General features: G+C 43.2%; 1 protein-coding gene across 1 annotated transcript in view; it reads left to right on the top strand.

Moving 5' to 3' along the window:
- LOC108298585 overlaps positions 1 to 19890 on the top strand; it is a 50126-nt gene that overhangs the window by 22970 nt on the left and 7266 nt on the right. Inside the window, exon 3 of the mRNA XM_037735845.1 lies at positions 10198 to 10294. Coding sequence (XP_037591773.1) covers positions 10198 to 10294 — 97 coding nt within the window. The remainder of the gene's footprint in view (positions 1 to 10197; positions 10295 to 19890) is intronic.

Below are 19890 nucleotides of genomic sequence, written 5' to 3' on the forward strand. Positions count from 1 at the left end.
CCAAGTCAGGAGCAGTCACTTCCATCTGGGGGATGGGAGAGGATCCTAGGAGATGATGATGATGGAATTTGGCCTCAAAACAGGAGTGGAAGTTGAGCAGGTCAAACGAGGGACTTTAGCTGAAACACCGAAGTAGCCCCAAAAGCCACAGCAGGCTGGGGCCAATAGCTTGGCTGTTGCTCAGGGCCAGAGCCAGGTATGGCCAGGAGAATTACAACTGCTGGGGTTGTGAACTTCCACTCGATTTTGAATCCCTGCAATCCCACAATGTGTTTCTTTTCTCCTGAATTTTATAAATGGGTAAAATGAGGTTCAGTGACATTAAGGAGCTTGTCAGGAGCACAGCTTGTGAAAGGAAGAACTTGGATCTACGTGCAGGTCTGACTACAGAGCCCACTCTCCTAACCACCCTGTGGGTCCTTAACTTCCTCTCCAGGTCCCCAGGCATCCCTTTGTTGCCTGGGTGATAGGAAGCTGGTGAATCATTGTGAATGCTGGGGAGCCTTGGTGAGATTTGTGAAACAGACCCACCCTCCTGGCAGCAGTGTGGAGGATGAGGGGTGTGTGTGTGTTGGGGGGGAGGGGTGGTGAGGCTGGAGGCAGAGAAACTGGTTAGGAAGTCAATGCAGTCATTCTGATAGGAGATGATGGCAGGGCAGGTGAAGGTGAGGGGACAGATCTGAGAGAGGGCAAGGAAGGAGATTTTACCAAATCTGGTGACCTATTGAATGTGGGTATCAAAAGGGAAGGTTCAGAGATGACTCCCAGATTTTTACCTTGGTGACCATGGGGGCATCACCAAGGTGGGATGGGAAGCATTTGGGCCCCACCCATTGTGAGAATAGGGAGAGGTGGGTGGCTGTTCAGAAGGGGGAGAGCCTGGGGCTGTTGTGGAGAACCTTCTGTAGCCTCACTCCAGTCCCCACTGTCTTCCAGACTTTAGTTTCCCAGGGACAATGAATTGGTTACTTTGTCAATAAATCTGTAAACATTTATCCAGTGCTTACAGAATGGGTGATCCCACAGGGACCTGTAGATGGCTGTGCACAGCTGCTCTTGTCCCTTTCCTTCAGGGTGAAAAAGATGATCAGGGAGATCCCATTTAGTTAGTCAGAATTAAGTACGATTACCTGGAAGAGCTGGCTTGATGGGAATTTAGCAGGGATAGCTGTGGGCATGGCATAAAAGCTGGAAAGCAGTGCAGGCAGCCAATTACTAACAATTAGGATCAGTCCACTAGTGATAAGGCATCTGGTTGGGATGGGGCAGAGGTCTGCCAAAAGGTATGTATGGTAAAAGTTAAAGCTGCAAACAAATAGGTTGAGTCCATATGATGATAGACCATGAATTCTATTGTGTGGCTGGTGGCCAGCCCCCGAGGCTGTCTAAGCAAAAGGATGCCTAGTGCAGGGCTGTGTTTGCATTCCATCAGTTCCTCAATTTTGGTCGGAGTCAGTCAACCACAAAGGTCAGGCCCTCCCTACTTATAGGAGGTTGGGCCTCTTGCTCGGTTAGCTCTCAAGGTGGTTCTGATTAATAGCAGAGTTTGAGGACCACTAAGATAGGTGAAGCTTCAGTGCAGAGTGAATGGGTGGAGCTCCTTGGAGGGGGGTCACCGGTTAGGAGGTTATAGTAGTCACCTAGGGTAAGAAGGGTGAGGTAGTACAGGGACAGGTGAGGCTGTGTGAACAGGTGAGATCACCACAAGCATGAGTTTGGAGAGGAGTGCTCTGGTCTTACTCAGCAGCATTTGGTGCACCTGACTGCACCCTCTATCCCTAAACCTTTTGGTTGGCTTCTGGGTGTCATTCTCATTTCTCCTGGCTGCTCCTCCTGTCTCCTTTCTCCATTCCTCTTCTCCCTGGAGGCTGCATGGTGGAGTGTTTCCGGGAGTCCTGGGGTCTCCTCTGTTTTTATACCACTTCTTAAGTCACTTCATGCAATTGCTTAAATACATCTTTATGAAGATGCCTCCCAAATTGACATCTCCATCCCACTTCTCTGTAAACATCAGACTCCTATTTCCAAATGGCTACTCAGCATAACTTCCACGGTGTCTGTAGGGATCTTAAGCTGAACATTTCCAAAACCAGTTTCCTGATTTCACCCCCAGACACTCCACATTGTTTCTCCTGCAGGCCTCCACATTCTTTAGGGACTCAGGGAAAAAACATGTGTAGGTACACCTGACTCTGTTCTCTCATGCCCATGTCTAGTTTATCAGTAAATCTGGGCTTTGTCCTCAAAGTATATCAGGAACTAGAACACCAAATTCATTGTGGTCTGAGCCACCTCATCTCTTGTGGGGTTTCCTGTGTTCACGCTGTGTCCCCTATAGTCTATTTTCCAAGCAATGCTTTTTTTTCCAGTAATTTTCCTGCCAGAGTAATCCTTCTAAAAGGTTAAGTCAAATCATGTCAACCCTATCCCTCAAAACCCTCCAAATGGGTTCCTGTCTCAGGAAAGTGGAAGAACAGGAGGAAAAACGGTGTGCAGCCTCAGGCAAGTTGCCTAATCTGTTTTCTCATCTGTAGCAGGGGAAGAATAATTCCTAACTGGTGTGGGGATTAAGTGAGATAATGTTGGATAACAAGTAGCAAGTAGCTAACAGTTTTCTGCCCAATATATGGTAACTAAAGAGGAGACAAACACTGCATTAATTTAATGTTGGCACTGTGCCTGCCATGCCACATGTATTGTCTCTTTTAATCTTTTTTATTTCTTTTTTGTTACCACTATATATTCACACAATTTAAAGAGTCAAATAATTGTATGTAATTTGTTAAGACAGACTCCTCTCCACCCCATCGTTCTTCCTCAGATGCAGCTGCTTCTTTTAGTCCTGTATTTTTTTGTCTGTGTCTCTAGAAAAATGCTTGTTCTGCTACTTTATTATTTTTCCCCCAGTTGTCATTATCTGTTCTTAGTGAATTAAACAAAGTCTTCACCAATTATGTAAGTCTCTTAAGATATTCAGATGCACCAAGTGTTCTGTCAATTTCATATTACTGATGAAATCTCTCCCAGAGCTTTTGGACTGGCTGCCCTCGCAGGCTTGCTGCGTAACTGTACCCTGGCCTCTCCCTTATGCCTATGACATTGTGTCCTTTTGAGTTTATCTCTTTCAAAATAAATCTCTCTATTGTTGTTTAAATGAGCAGTTCAATTAGATGTTTAGGTTCAGCCTGCATTGTTTGCCTGAGTTCTGTGTTGTTTACTTTTGCCCATAACAATGAGATTGATTTTATACTGATTTTACAGATGAGGCAATTGAGGCTAAAAGAGGCTTAAAAGACAACCATTATGCAGCAGAGTCCATGTTTTAACTCAAGTCTATCTGTCTATAAAAGCTGTACTCTGTCTTTTTTGTCCTTTAGAAAGTAAGTTATTGGTTGATATGGGATGTGATTGAGAATTTAGGCATTGACATCAAATTCCTGCATATCTGTCTTTGTCCTTTTAATTTTGGATGCTCCAAATGGCTTCTTGCTCCACTCTACCAAAGATGTTTCTTATACTCTTTTAAGAGGCTTTCTCTTAAGCTTAGGGTTAGCAAAAGGTATTTCTTAAAATAACCATTTAAGAGCAGCTATGGTTTATGGGAGGCCTGTAATTTATGGGAAAATACTTCAATTTCTTGTGATAGGGTGTCGCTTCTTTTTTTTTTCTGAGACGGAGTTTCGCTCTTGTTGCCCAGGCTGGAGGGCAATGGCACGATTTAGGCTCACCACAACCTCAGCCTCTGGAGTTCAAGCAATTCTCTTGCCTCAGCCTCCTGAGTAGCTAGGATTACAGGTGCCGGCTACCGCGCTCGGCTAATTTTGTATTTTTAGTAGAGACACGGTTTTTTCATGTTGGTCAGGCTGGTCTCAAACTCCCGACCTCAGGTGATTCGCCCTCTTTGGCCTCCCAAAGAGCCACTGAGCCTGGCCAGTAACACTTCTTTATCATCTGTTTGCCACTTGGGGAAGGGAGAGATAGGAGAGAAACGCGGTTCTGTGGATGTGGTGGGTTCTTGGCTGAGGCCTCCTTCCCCAGGCCTTGGCCTTCTAGTCAGGGACACTGGCCCCTGTCTAGCGGCAGCTGCAGAGGAGTCAGGTCTCAGCTCTGGCTCTACTGTGTCCAAGGCTCAGAATATCCTGAAGGAGCAGGGAGTAGTGGTGACTTCTGGATCTGTTCCTAGTTCGTTTCAGCATGCAGGGCTGTGTGAGCCTGCTCCAAACATCAGTCACAACCCTAACTATTATTATTGAGAGGAAAGAAGTTTAGAAATGGAATTCAGTGTGGGTGGGGTAAATTAAGGTTTGCTTGCCTCAGACTTATCTTAATCAGCGGCTGCTACCTACTTCAAATTCTCTTTTGGCAAATATGAAAGGAGTTAATATAGCATATAAATCACTGTTTGCCTCGGAACATACCAGATGATGGGGGTCAATTGTGACCACTTTCTGTATTTTAAACACATGTGGATCTTGCTCCCTGATCAACTTTCAGGTCCCACACCGGTCTTGTGTGGTGCAGTTCATGTGCCTGTAACATGTCATCACACCCTGTCATTCTAAAACATGGCTGTTCCTTCCTCACTGGCTGTATTTACAGCTAAGCTGTGGGGGATCATTTTCTCCCTGACTCGCAGCAAAGAGAAGGGTTCAGTCCTGTAATTAGCGGGAGCCTCAGTCTCAGACACTGTCCCAGGCAGGAAGATGACAGCACACACACGGGCCTATGAATTGTGGATGGACTGCATTTTTTATCTTAAACAACATAAAGATAAAATGTTTATCTTTATGGCCGGGGTGAGACAGTATCTCAGTATCAGAAGCCAGCCTGCTCGTTAGGGTCAAATGCCAGCTATGTTAAGCGTCCAGAGAGAATGAAAACTGCTTCGGTCCCATGTAGCAAGCGTCACTGTATGGTGTGTGATAAGAGCAATGTCCTTCCCTGTGCCTGCTGCTTTCTTTCCTGGGCTGGTTGGGTGCCCCTCTTACAGTCACCCCGGCATGTTGTTGATTCCGCTGTTGTCCATGCTGTGTAAGGCCTTTTGGTAACTGCTGTAGCTCTCCTCTCATTGGTAGGGAGCATGATTTAAATTCTACTTCCTGGCTCATGCCTATAACCTCAGCAATTTGGGAGGCCGAGGTAGAAGGATCATGAGGTCAGGAGACCATCCTGGCTAACATGGTGAAACCCCGTCTCTACTAAAAATACAAAAAATTAGCCAGGTGTGGTGGCAGGTGCCTGTAGTCTCAGCTACTCAGGAAGCTGAGACAGTAGAATCACTTGAACCTGGGAGGCGGAGGTTGGAGTGAACCAAGATTGCACCACTGCACTCCAGCCTGGGGAACAGAGACTCCATCTCAAAAAAAAAAAAAAAATTCTACTTCCCACCGTCCGCCATCTGCTTAGATGTCACCCTGATTTTTCACATGTCGCTTGAGATTTTGGGTTGGATTCTGGCTCTCCTGCTCTCTTTGAAGTATTGCCTCTTCTGGATGCTGTCTCTGTCTTCTCCTTGGCATGTCACTTCTGGGGCTTGGTGTACTTTAGCCCCATATCCCTGCTGAGCCCTGACTCCCTAGGAGATACTGTGTCCCTGTGGGAGGAACCGATGTGGAAGACACTGAACACAATGCGTGTCATCAAACAGCACATTTACCTCTGAGACCTGTGATACTATGATATGATATACAGTAGCCCCCTCTTACCCATGGGATTCGGTTACCCAAGGCACCATCCAATCAGGTATTTTGAAAGGGACCACAAGGCCAAGCATGGTGGCTCATACCTGTAATCCCAGCACTTTGGAAGGCTGAGGTGACTAGATCACTTGAGGCCAGGAGATCGCGACCAGCCTGGCCAACATGGCGAAACCCTGTCTTCTACAAAAAATACAAAAATTAGCCAGACCTGGTGGTGCACACCTGTAATCCCAGTTACTAGGAGGCTAAAGCATGAGAATCGCTTGATCCTGGGAGGTGGAGGTTGTAGAGAGCCGAGATCATGCCACTGCCCTACTAGCCTGGGTGACAGAGTGAGAACCTGTCTCAAAAAATAAAAAGAGGTCACATTCCACATTCACATAGTGTTTTTACAGTATATTATTATAATTGTTCTATTTTATTACTAATTATTATTGTTAATCTCTTACTGTGCCATGCCTAATTTATAAATTAAACTTCATCATAGGTCTGTATGTACAGGAAAAGAACCATCGTATTCTGTATATAGGGCTTGGTACCATCCACTGTTTCAGGCATTCACCAGGGGTCTTGAAACATATCCCACCCAAGGATAAGGGGGGACTACTATAATAAAGAATATATATATTTGGTCTCCTTCCAGTTTTCTAACACAGAAAACGGGCAACTTTTGTTATTTATAATAAACCGCTTTCAGCCTTACTCAGCTTTATGCTAATGAGGTGCTTCCTGCGGGATGGGCTGGTTACCAGAGAAACCAATCATGTGAATAGAGGGTTAGAACTTTCAGCCCCACTCCCAATCCTCCCCACTCCTACCTCTGGGGAGGAGAGAGGGGCTGAAGACTGAGTTCAGTCACTGAGGACTGAGTGACCCATGACTGAATTAATCATGTCTGTGGAATGGAGCTTCTATAAGAAACCCTAAATGAAGGGAGGGGTTTCGAGAAGTTCAGGGCTGGTGAACCCATGGAAGTGCTGCTGGGTAGTGGCCCTGGAGAGGCAAGGAAGCTCCATGCGTCCCTCACCATCCCCAATCCTTTCCTCCGTGCACCTCTTCCATTTGGCTGCTTGTGCGTTGTCAAAAACTACACATCAGCTACTAGGATTCTTATGAAAGAACATTGTACAATGATGGATTTAAACGGTTTTATGGTCTTGTATGTATATGTGGAAAACTCTGTAATGTTTCCTTGTTCTGTATTTGAATTTTCAGGAAGAGGAGAGTAGGCTGGCAAAAGGAGCCATGGCTTCTGATGCCTGTCATGCACCTTGAATCATGTTTCACTTCAGGCCAGCTCCCACAGGTCCACCCAGCATGCTGTTTGCCAAGTACAAACTCATCGCTGGGCAGAAGGCCCATGGGTCTTATTTTATGGCCCTTCTGTTACAGGGGCACATAGCCTGGGCCCTCTGGGTTTGACACTCCCTAACTACCCTCTCCCCTTATACCCAGGTACTAAGGCCTCAAGTGGGGCCAATCACAGCTCATCAATGTGTCCCATCTGCTGAAAGATGAGCTCTTTCTTTAAAAAAAATCTGTCATGTTTACATGTGAGACCACTTGATTTGTTAGGCACTGGCATCCAGGCCCTCAATGTGATAGGTGTGATTCCCAGGCTCCTCTCATGCATTGCCCTTGTCCTGTGTATGTGAATTTCACGGAAGGCTTTGACTCATCTTGAGCAGCTGGGTGCTCCTGCATAATCTCATCAACCATTTTGACCTTTGCCAACTATACCCTGCCCTTACATGCTTCCCTGGCTTTCATGTGCACCACCCTCTCTGCCTGAAACAGCATTCTCCTCCTCACCTTCTGAGACAGCTTCTACTTGTCCTTCAAGACCCAGGGAAGTTGCACACCTGCTTCTATCAACACACCTTGCACTGTGTCGTAATTATTTGTTCATACTTCAGTCTTCTTCACTACATTGTGTGGTTCATAGGGGCAGAGACTAGGTCTGATTTATCAATATCCATCTAAGGCCCAGCACAGTGCTGGCTGCATGGATCTATCCATTTATTCACAAGTATCTATCTGCTAGACAGTGAGAACCTAGGAGTGAACAAGGCAGACAGGGTCCCTCTGCCTTTTTGAGAAGGTGGCCAGTTAGCAAGGAGACAAATACATAGAACAAGATACTGTGGATTTGTTGTGCTTTGAAGGGGCAGATTTATGTGGGGTGAAGGGTGGGGAAGACCTCTCTTATACTTTGGATCTGAGCCCTGAAGCATGAGAATAAATCAGTTGTGCAGACAGCTGGGGAGTGAGCTCAGGGTAGGGGGGTGGCAGGAGTGTTGCAGAGGAGGGAAGGTCTCGCAGTGTTTGGGAGCAGACAGGAGACCAATGCTGCTGAAGCCTGAGGAGCTATGGGTGGGTGGACAGCGGGGTTGAGGGCCTGATTCTGAAACCTGCTTCATAGGCCACAGTAAGGAGTTTGGAATTTTCCCCTTAGAGAAAGAGCAGTGGGAAGGATTTGGAGGGATTATTTCAAACTTTTAATACCCCTTCTGCTGAACAGGTGAGACCCTGCAGATTGTTTCCCTCCTTCTGCTCCACCCTTTTCCCTGCTACCTCTTCTTTTATCCTGACCCAAGCTGGCTTCCATTCAGGCCCCAGGAGTTCCACACCGTGTTTGCTTTAGCAGCCTGGGCTGCTCATCTCACCTCGAAGCAGCTTCGCTCCTTGTTGCAAACTTGTCTGGCTCCTGCCAGGGCCCTGAGGTGCCAGTGAGGTTCCCTGACACCCCTGTGAGCACCCATCCTCATTCCCTCCAAGCTAACTGTGCAATGGTTCTTGACCCCCGAGGCTGAATGCCTGCTTCTCAACCTTCTTTGACCTTTGCGCTTGTAAATCCCTGCCCTCTCCCGCTCCACAGGCATGGTTGCTTATCTTCCTTACCCATACCTGCCGCCTCCAAATCAAGCAGCCTCCTGAGTTTATCTGGCTCTCTCTCCCTGCACCTACCTATTTTTGTTTAAAGTTTCCTTTGAGCTGACAAAATTACATCCTGATGTTATATTCTGACTTAAAAAACAACAACAACAAAAAAAAAACAGACATAGCTAACATATTGAACACTTTGTACAAAGGAATGTGCTTAGTGTTCTCTACATAATTTTAATTACCTATTCATCATGTCATCTATGAGTTAGATGCTGTTATCCCCATTTTACAGATGAGCAAACTGAGGCTCAGAGATCACACAGTACATAGCAGAGCTGGGTCTGAACTCAAGCTGTCTGACTTTGGAGCCTGTGAATTTAACTATTGCTTCCTGGTGCAGCCAGTGTGGTTCCTTGGTCTTGAGATCCTTATCCACACCATCTCCAAAGCCACTCCTGTGTGGTGTCATTTTCCTCTCTTCACCCCAAATGTCCCACTTCACAAGAAAAACCAGAGAGTCTCAGAACCATCTGTTTCCTGTCCTGTGCCATGCCTGGGTGTGGGAGCCGTGCCTCTGTTCTCCGTGGTGTGTATGGCCATTAGGCACGTGTGTAGATTTGCTGAAGGAGCAAACAGCAACTCCTCCAGTTTACAGACATGAGCTAATTCTCTTAGGATTACAAGTGCTGTTGTAAATCCTTCCCTGCTATTCAGGGAGAGGACGGGGAACAAGAAAAGTGAGAGGAGGCCGCGGGAAGACAGTTTAACTTAAAGACCTTTCTTAAGATAGAGTTGTCCAGAGTTGGAAGCATTTGCCCGAGGGGCAGGGGAGAGGCATTGGGCAGTTCCCCGTTTGCTATAGCTAGGGAATACAGCATTAAGGGAGTGGCTGGACTGTGTATCCTTGGAAATGTTCATCTGCCCTGAAAAGATGGGATTCTGAACCTTGAATGGTGCTGGGTAGAGTGGATCTAAGATGGTCAGTTACAGTGCTCCTGGGACAGTGCTCTCTCTGCATCCTTGTGGCCTGTGACCTTCCTAGGCAGGGCACCCTGTCCCAGTTGGAGGAGTGGAAGTAGCATTTGAGCCCTCTCAGCCTGGCTCACCTCTGCCCAAGGAAAGCATTGCAGGCCTAGGGCAAATGCAGATGTAAGACAGTTAAATGCCTGCAGGGACTGTCCTGTCCTGGGCCCTGCCACTACATTGCCTTGTACACCTTGACCATGTCCTCGTTAGGTGCACAGCTCTCCTACGCCACTTAGTGGAGCCTTTCACAGTGTGGTTGGAGCTTCTGGAGCCTGGGACTCCAATTGTTACACCTGGGAAGGCGTTAACAATTGCTGTCTTGCTGCCACAGGTGACTCTGGAAAGCCCCAGTGGTTTTTCATGACAGAATTGACTGGGATTGTGTGCTAATGATTCGTGGAAAAGGCGCTCATACCAGGAGAGAGACACCTGGGAGAGGTCTTGGAGATGCAGAAACTACAAGTCGGCTACTAGGATTCTTATGAAAACACACTGTGTGATGATGGAATTAAAGGTTTTTGTGGTCTCATATGCATAACGTGGAACTCTCTGTAATTTTTCCTTTGTTCTGTATTTGCATTTTCAGTAAGAAGAAGAGGAGACTAGGCAGTCAGGAGTCATGGCGTCTGATGCTAGTCATGTGCTGGAAGCCGCCCTGGAGCAAATGGATGGGATCATTGCAGGTACACCCAGGAACCCCAGCAACCGAGGTCTCATCCTCCACATTCCAGAAACTGCTTCTCTCCTTTTACTTTTTTTTTTTTTTTTCAGTAGTGTTACTGTGTACGTCATGTCTCCTTTTGTTCTTTGATCTGAACTTCTAGAACTCTCTGATGTCTGGTGTGATTGTTCTGGTCTCTGCTGAGACAATGTGGATGTACCTACCATCTACTGTCTCAGTTTGGATTCTGGCTGCGAGGCAGTTTGGGTTCGATGAGACTGATTCTATTCTAAAACATTCAGAGCTTTTCATGGCTTATTACAGCTGATCTGAAACTTGAAATCTAGCAGACTTTGCCACCTAATGCAGGAGTCAGCTCACTTCCTCAGCTGGTCTCCAGTGTGTTTCAGAGATGGGAAGCAATTTTGTGTTGATTCACTTAATGATTAGAATGTTCTTTATGCCATATTGTTTTTTATCCATCTCAACTGTTTGGTTTTAATATTTGCATTAGCCAGTAGGGGACTTTTTTTTAAGAAAAGATCTAGCAGGCTTAGCGCTCACACCTGTAATCCTAGCACTTTAGGAGGCTAAGGTGGGCAGATCATAAGGTCAGGATATCGAGACCATCCTGACCTTGGTGAAACCCGTCTCTATTAAAATACAAAAAATTAGCCGGGTGTGATGGCACACTTCTGTAGTCCCAGCTTCTCAGGAGGCTGAGGCAGGGGAATGGCTTGAACCCAGGAGACGGAGGTTGTAGTGAGCCGAGATCGTGCCACTGCACTGCAGCCTGGCAACAGTGCAAGACTCCATCTAAAAAAAGAGAGAAAAAGAAAAGATCTAGCAAAGCTGTGGTTAATTTGAAAGGATTATCGATTAACTGTTTCAGCTGATTCCTTTCTTCATGGGGGCAACCAGAAGCCAGTATTGATTAGACCCAACCTTTTGTTGGAAATCTTTTCAGAAGGTCCCAAGTCTTCTGCCTTTACCTGATACACTTCAGTGGCCTCATTGGTAGATTGGATGTGCTTCTTTAGGACTTTGTCCTTCATTGTTTGAGCTGTGGCTGGAAGAGAGGAGGGAAGAAGGTACTGGGCCAAGTGTGGCTAGACCCCAGGAAGTACAGAGTACCTGACACTGCCCCTTCTCAGGCATTTGCTTTCCCTTCCAATTGGACAGATTCATCTGACTTACAGAGGGCTTTTGGTGTTTGAGCCTGAAGTGGGAGAGTATGTCTGTGTCTTGCAGCTTCTTCAGGTTATTGTTGGTACTGTGATGTATTCTAGCTATCATCTGTCTGATTCTTAATTTCTCAGTGGATAGAGGGCCCTTGAGAGGTCCTGACTAATGTCCTGCTTTTCAGAGGCTCCATAGACGGGGATGTTGTGATGGTTAATACTGAGTGTCAACTTGATTGGATTGAAGGATGCAAAGTATTGATCCTGGGCGTGCCTGTGAGAGTGTTGCCAAAGGAGATTAATGTTTGAGTCAGTGGGCTGGGAAAGGCAGACCCAGCCCTAATCTGGGTGGGCACCATCTAATAAGCTGCCAGCTAATATAAGCAGGCAGAAAAACATGAAAAGGCTAAACTGCTTAGCCTTCCAGCCTACATCTTTCTCCCATGCTGGATGCTTCCTGCACTAGAACATCAGACTTCAAGTTCTTCAGTGTTAGGACTCAGACTGGTTTCCTTGCTCCTCAGTTTGCAGACGGCCTATTGTGGGACCTTGTGATTGTGTGAGTTAATACTACTTAATAGGAGATCTACACACACACACACACACACACATATATATATCTCCTATTAGTTCTGTCCCTCTAGAGAACCCTGGCCAATACAGATGTCCTCTTCTAGGTTAGGGTCTCTGATTCCTTATTGAGGAGAAACAGTCAAGAAAGTGAATTTCCTAGCAATCCTTTTAGAGATACTGACCTCTGAGCTCCTAGGGGTCTCATGTGCATTGGGGTAAGAGCCACAGGATCAGACCTTCAGAATGCCTGAATCAGTCAGCACTTCAGAGCCTCCAGCCAAAGAGCAAAAGGAAGACTGAGGAAGACCTCTTCCATGGTTGTCAGGGAAGAATGAAAACAGTATCTTTTCTCTCTGTATTATCTTTGCTGCTTTGTCAAAGGTCATTTGGTTACATTTTTGTGATATATATTCAGATCTATTTCCTTACTCCCTATTCTGTTTCATGAATCTATTTTATTTTTTCTTTCACTACCACACTGTCTTGATGACTGTAGCTTTACAGTAAGTCTTGAAGTTGGATACTGTCAGTCCTCCAACTTTGTTCTTCTTCAGGTTGTGTTGGCTACCCTTTGCCTCTTCATATAAAATTTAGAGTCAGTTTTCTGATATTCACAAAGTAACTTTGGGATTTTGATTGAGATTGCATTTAACCTGCACATCATGTTGAGAACTGACCCCTTCACAATATTGAACTTTTTGAGAGATAAATCAGACTTCTAAAGAAAGTAGACTTGTGTGGGGTCAGTGCCTCTTTCTGCCTCCTGATTGCTCCATACAGGCATTCCTGAAATGACAGAGCCTCTGGCAAAATTCCTTCTGTCTCTGACAGAAGATTATGTGGCTGGATCCCTAAGGCCTTGCCTTGACCCAAGACTGCAGTTGAGAATCTGGGACGTGTGTGAGAGAGGGGCCCTAAGCGTGGGTTGTATGAAACCCAGCAGACCTAATTCTTCTGACCTTCCAGTACAAACTACTCTGTCCTTCCATTTCCTTAGTCCTCCATCTTGAAAGCTTCCATCCAGAAGGGCTCCTGGGCTTCTTGGTCTGCAAAAGGCATGAGAGTTTTATAGAGAGAAAGGCATTCTTTGCAAATTGCTTCTTTGCTGATTGGTAGGGAGGAATACCTGTAGCCGGATGACTTGTTTCAAATCCTAGCTCTACAACAAATTACTTGCATGGTCTGTTCCTCAGTTTTCTCATATTTGAAATGAGAATAGTAACAGTACCCGTCTTAGAGAGTTGCCTGTTTCAACACATACAAGGTGCTTAGAACAGTGCCTGTCACATAGTAAACACTATAAAATGTTAGCTTTTTATAGATTAATGAGGGACAAAAAATAATCTTTATCATGTGGAACATTTTCTGGGGACAGTGTAGCATTCTTATTTATTAAAGCTCTTATTTCACCCATCTGAGTTTTATGGTTTTCCTTGTATAAGCCTTGTGTGTCCATTGCTGGATTTGTCCAGGGTTTGCAAATTGATCCGTAGTCTTCTGATGCCTCTCTGCTTCTGTTCTTGCTCCCTTATAGACTCTTTTCCACAGAGCCGCAGAGTAAACCTGAAAATGTAAATTAAGTCATATCACTCCTCTCTCCAAAACTCCTCCATGGCTTCCCATCTCAGGATAAAGTTTAAAGCCCTTAACATGGCCAGCAAGATCTTAGCGTGACTTGGCCTTTGCGGCCCTTTATGCATCCCTTTTATGTTCCCCTGGCTTATCTCACTTTGGCCATGCACTTGCTCTCCCCTCTCCTGGAATGCCGTCTTCCAGATCCAGGCTTACACTGAAATGTCACCGTATCGGAAGGCCTTCCCTGACTCTGTCTGTCATGCATTCCCACATAACTCTGTCCTTGTATCTTGTTTATACTTCTTTATAGCACTTGTGGCCTGACCTTTCACATTTATATTTGCCTCTTTGTTCATTGTCTTCCTCCTGCACCAGCATGTAAGCTCCTTAAGGACAAGGAGCTGTATCTCCAGTGCCTAAATTGGTGGTGTTTAGGCATTTTAGTTAACAAGTATTTAATAAATATATGTTAGATGTATTTTTTATTTGTTTTTGTCACTAGGATCTTTTCATTGGATAGGAGGTAGTATTGGTCTCTGTCTACATCCTCTATCTGGCTGCATACTGAACTTCATTTATTATTTTCACCTTTGTTTCACTGATTCTTTTGGAATAACAAATTACTGGGTTTTGTTGTTGTTGTTGTTTTTGTTTGTTTGTTTTAAGACTCGGTAGTTTGTATGTCCCATGAACCATTCCTGAAGTAGCAACTGGCTCACACAGATATTTGACAGGAGCTATTTGACAGATTATTCAACATTGAGGTTACTAGTGAATAACTGGGAGGCATGTATTCTATGCTCTTCTTGATAAAAAGAATGATCATTCTTTTCAATGCCTTGTTCAGGATACTTTTTCTCAAGATTGTTGGACACTTTTCCTCATTTTTATGATGGCATTAAGATGGCTAAGCCAAATTGGGCCAAAGAGGTTAAGAACTTTCACGGTTATTAACATGGACTACTGAGTTGGACTGTAGGGGTTTGTGCTGGCTGTGGGATCTTTGGACAAATTACTTAATTATTCTGAGCCTCAATTTACTTATTGATAAAATAGTGACAATGATAGTACCTGTCTCATATTGTGAGGGTTAAATTAATGCAAATAAGGCACCTAGAAAGTGCTCAACTGGTGTAAGTTATTTGTTTTATTGATATTAGTATTATTTTTACCACCCAAGATCATAGTGCTGAGATTTGAGTCCAGGGCCATTTGAGTCTCTTCCAGGCTCCTTTTATTCCTGGGCTGGTTTTAATGTTGATGTGCAGGGCTATCTGTAGGAGAAAAGAATTAACTGAGGGAAGGATACTTTTCTGTTCTTGCTCACAATTCCTAAGCCAGAGTAGTTTTGCTCTTGTCTCCTTTACACATTATTTCTTCCAAGCAAGGTTCCTTTGTTTAAGCACAGCTCAAGAAGTTTGAAAACTGTGGCACCACATCATGATACCACAGATCCTGCAGAAATGACATTTTTGTGTGAACATTTAAATCTTCTTCTCTTTATTTATATTCTTATTTAGATTGCATGATGTCAAGTAGTGCCTCCACCACTGCCAAAACACAGCTGCTTTTGCATCCAAGTACTCAAGTATCCAAAGACTGTCTACTCTCACCATTACCACGTATTTCAATGGAAGAAAGCTTTATGGGCTTCCTGGACCTCCCAAATAGTAGCTAGCCACTTGGATGAAAACAACACAGATTCCTACTAAAATGGATGTACTTTATTCAGTGGTCACTAATAATCATACACTACATAACAAGGAATTGCCTGTCATTAATTACAATAGGCTAGGTTACCGTTTACTTTCCAAAACTCTTTCTAAAAAGAGTACACTTTGGACATGTGGTATCAATGTTTATGTAATTAAACTTTTAGTGCAAAAAAGTATCTTTCCCCTCCTCCATCAGTGAAAACAGTGCAAACAGTGTGGGTGATTATCACTCCTGTAACCAATCAGACCAGGAGTACTCTGAGAGGATATGGCCTTCATCCTAGGTGGTGAGCGCTTGGGAGGTATGAAAGGTAGAAATTGATTCTTGTAAATGCAAAAAGAAATGCCTTATAAGCAGAAGTAGGACTATTAAGTGAAATTCCTTGTAAAGTTGAATTCTTGAATCTGAATGGCTGAATCCCAGGTGTGACTGTACTAGATTGGGACCTCAGTATTTTATATCAGAAAGTTGGGAAAGGGTGGCTGTTAAAGACTCTAAGACCCCTGTCAATAATCACTTGGTTCTAATACAAAAGATGATTATTATAGTTTCCAGTAGGATATTAACCTTTGATCAATTCTTCTTCCTGATTAGTCCCTGTGATTCTGCTTGCAAATTACACTGTAGATAATTTAAACCGTATGTTGCTTAATTGCCACCCTCTGGATGGCCAGAGCAACTGCCACAGACACTAATTTTGCATGGGGCTTAATTTGTGAACTGACAGGTTCAGTGGCTACTTTGTCAGGCTACTTCTGGCAGGGGACCAGAGAGCCACATGTTCAGGACGCAGAGGGCCACTTGCTCCTCTTGGCTGTGCAGGAGGTTAGTCATGCAGCTATCTACAAGCTGTACTCATTGAGGAGGAATAGGTAAGAGGAGTCTGTTTTATGATAGTTAAATAAGTTGCCCTGTCAGCTGAGGCCTTTCTGCCAACTCTGATTAGCGTCTGGGTTTGTAAAAAGAAAACAAAAGATTGTGCAGGGGCGGAGAAAGCTCTGATCAAGACCGAGATTCTTCATGTTGCCCTGTGAATGAAGTCAGATGTGGTACTGAGGGCTGCTGGGTTCATATTCTGGACAGTCCTTGACTGATCATGTCTCCGGCTTCTCTGAGTTGGAGCAGCATATGACAGTCATCTGTAACAGACTTGCTGTTTCCCATTGCGGGTTGGGAGAGCCCTGCTAGGACTTTGTTCTGAAGAGTTGGAGTGGGGCTTTTAGGAGTGTCTAAGGGGCGGAGCTATCAAGGACTGCCCTTTGTATGAAGAGGTCAAAATGGCTACTGGGGTATCTGCTGTTTGACAGCCTTCATTACATTTCTTCCTCACTGGTAGACCCCATCTCCCAGTCCTTTATTGAACCGTGCCTCATTTTTCATTCTCTGAAAGAGTTTGGATAAGACTGGAACTATTTGTTCCTTAAATATTTGCTCTAGTTGTAGGTATAGGAACTGGCCTGCAAAACTGTGTGGACCTAGTATATTCTTGTTTGAAGATTTTTTTCATTTAATGGTTGTGGACAGGTTTTAATTTCTTCTTAATTGAGTCTTGGCAAGTTAAATTTTTCTAGAAATGTGTCCATTTAACTGAGGCTTTCCATTTTGTTAGCATGAAGTTGGCCATTTTATTTTATCTAAAATACTTTGTAGGATAGAATTATTCTTTAATGTTTGATAGAATTAACATGAAAAACCATTTGGCCTGGTATTTTCTATGTTGAAAATAATTTTAAACTGTGATAAAATTCTTTATAGGACTATTCAAATGATTTTTGTTATTTTATCCAATGATTTTGTGTGTGTGTGTGTGTGTGTGTGTGTGTGCCCTTTTTAAAAGCAGTTTGATCAAAGTACCTACTCTAGTGTATGGAATTCTTGGTTTGATCTTTTTGAACATTTTATATTTGAGTCATTCAGAGTAATAATTTTTTGTATGTTTCTCATAGGTCTTTTTCGGATAACATTAAAGAACTGGATTTCTTTTATGCCATTAAAATTTTTGAGCTTAAACTCAAGGATAAGTCTAATGCATCTATAATTATTGTACTTATTGATATACAATTATATGTGTACTTATTTCTCCATCTTATGTTGTTTGACTGTTTTTGTTTTTGCCTTAACTGGCTTCTGTTACATTGATCATCAGGTTACTATGGTTGTTTTTAAATCTGTTAGGGAGTTAAATATCTATTTCTATTCTCTTAATGCCCATTCTTATGTTTTCTAAACATGTATCCTTAAAATGAAGGCTAAAGATACGTGTCTTTAAAGAATAATACTTCTGTCTTCCTTTTTAATAATACTTGACTCTTAGAATGCTTTAATTCCCATGACTGCCCCATCGTCCACATTATTTTTGTTTAGTATTCTAGTATCATCTTAATTTATATTCTCCAAATTATTGTTTTTTTAATTGATAGCATTTTGTTTAACTGAAAATTTTAACAGCTTCTCTAATCATAGTTGATTCTTTCATCCTGCTTTTTTTTTTTAACGGTACAGTTTTCTTCCTTAAAATTTTATAGTAATAGATTGTGTTAGTCATCATTTGAAAAATGTTCTTAAATGTTCATAATCTTGAATAATAGTTTATCTTGTACAGGCTTGTAGGTTGTTGGTCACTATTCATAGGTATTATTTTGTGGTCACAGCGATTCATTGCTGATGAGAAGTCTGACTGTCTCTGGTTGCTTTTAAACTTCCTCTTCGGTGTTCTTCAGTTTCACTGTGTTGTTTCTTGGGTGGATTTGTTTTGATGTATCATTTGTGGGACACAGTGTGTGTCTTTAAACTGAGAGAACTCAACTTTTCCATTCTGAAAAATCCGTAGCCATTTTCTCTTTGTTGCGTCTGCTTTATCCTCCGTATTCTTCTGGAATTCCTAAAGAATTGTGTTGGACCTTGTCATTCTTTTTAAACTCCATGCTTCCTAACTCTTCTTTTATATTTTTCACCTATATCTCTGTATGCAGCATTCTTCAGGTCTGTATTCCTCTCTGTAATTCTCTCATCTGCTGTTTAACCATACTTAATTTTTAATTTCTTTGGCTGCATTCTTTATTTTAGTTTGTATTTTTTTTTCAAATTTTACTATTTTTTAAATCACGCTTTCCTTTTCTTTCATTAAGATTTTTATTTCTTCCTTTTCTCTTTTAATTATGTAAAACATATCAAATATGCCCAAATATATTCCCAAATAGACAAAATATTTACACATATTAATATTAATGTATTGATTTAGTTACATGTTTAAGCACTAATTAAAAGGCTTTCAATAATTCAAAATAATATGTTAATTTATGAACTTGTTGTCTACTGGCACTTTTTTTTTTTTTGGAGACACAGTCTTTCTCTGTCACCCAGGCTGGAGTACAGTGGCACAATCTTGGCTCACTGCAGCCTCTGCCTCCTGGGGTCAAGCAATTCTCAGCCTCCTGAGTAACTGGGATTACAGGTGCCTGCTACCATTCCCACCATGGGCACATTTTATGAAATAATTTTATTCAAGCTTTTTATACTTTGTTTCTATCATTAAGAGAGCTCTTTTTGAACAATCCTAGCATTCTACAGCAGTTGCAGAGCATTTGGGGATGCAGATTCATATTTGTAGGTCTGGGATGGGATTCAAGACTCTGTATTTCTAATGAATTCTGAGGTTTTGCTATTGCTACTCATGTGGACCCCACTTTTAAGTGGCAAGGTTTTAGAACACAACATCCTTACTTGGAAATTGTTTTAAATACAACCCTTTTAAAATTCACATATGATACTGTCATCAGCTATTTCATCTCGTGCCAAAAAACTCTATTTACATGGTGAAACATCATACTTTAAAAGTTTATCTTGTCTATATGTCTTAATTGTACAACATACATATTTTGCATGAAAGAAGTTAGGCTAAGTTATGTTGCAGTGAGAAACTACTGAAATGTCAATAGTTTGAAACACAAAGGTTTGTTTTTTGTATACATTGCAAATTCCCTGAGATTTGCCAAGAGCTCTGGTCCTTGTCATCTTCACTTGAACACAGGCTGATTGAGTCTCCACTATTGCCAGAAGTCAGGGAAGGTGGAAGAGATAGAGGGACTTGTGACTTTCTCCCACAGTGATATACATGGTTTCTGTTTACTGGTCAGAGGAAGTTATGTGACCATGAGTGACTTCAAGGGACAGAACTGTAAGCCTGCTATGAATACAAGTAGAGGAGAACAAAATATCTGAATAACCCCAATCACTACCACATACATACCTATATGCTTTTGAAAGCAATCATTAAAAGGCTTTCAGTCAGTCACGGTGGCTCACACCTGTAATCCCAGCACTTTGAGAGGCTAAGGCGGGTAAATCCACGAGGTCAGGAGTTCGAGCCCAACCTGGACAATATGGTGAAATCCCGTCTCTACTGAAAAATACAAAAATTAGCAAGGCATGGTGGTGCGTACCTATAGTCCCAGCTACTCGGGAGGCTGAGGCAGGAGAATCTGTGGAACCCCGGGAGGCGGAGGTTGCTGTGAGCCAGGATCAAGCCACTGCACTCCAGCTTGGGCAACAGTGAGGAGCGAGACTCCATCTC

This window comes from Cebus imitator, unplaced genomic scaffold (assembly GCF_001604975.1).
Source record: "Cebus imitator isolate Cc_AM_T3 unplaced genomic scaffold, Cebus_imitator-1.0 Scaffold1003, whole genome shotgun sequence".
Lineage (NCBI taxonomy): Eukaryota > Metazoa > Chordata > Mammalia > Primates > Cebidae > Cebus > Cebus imitator.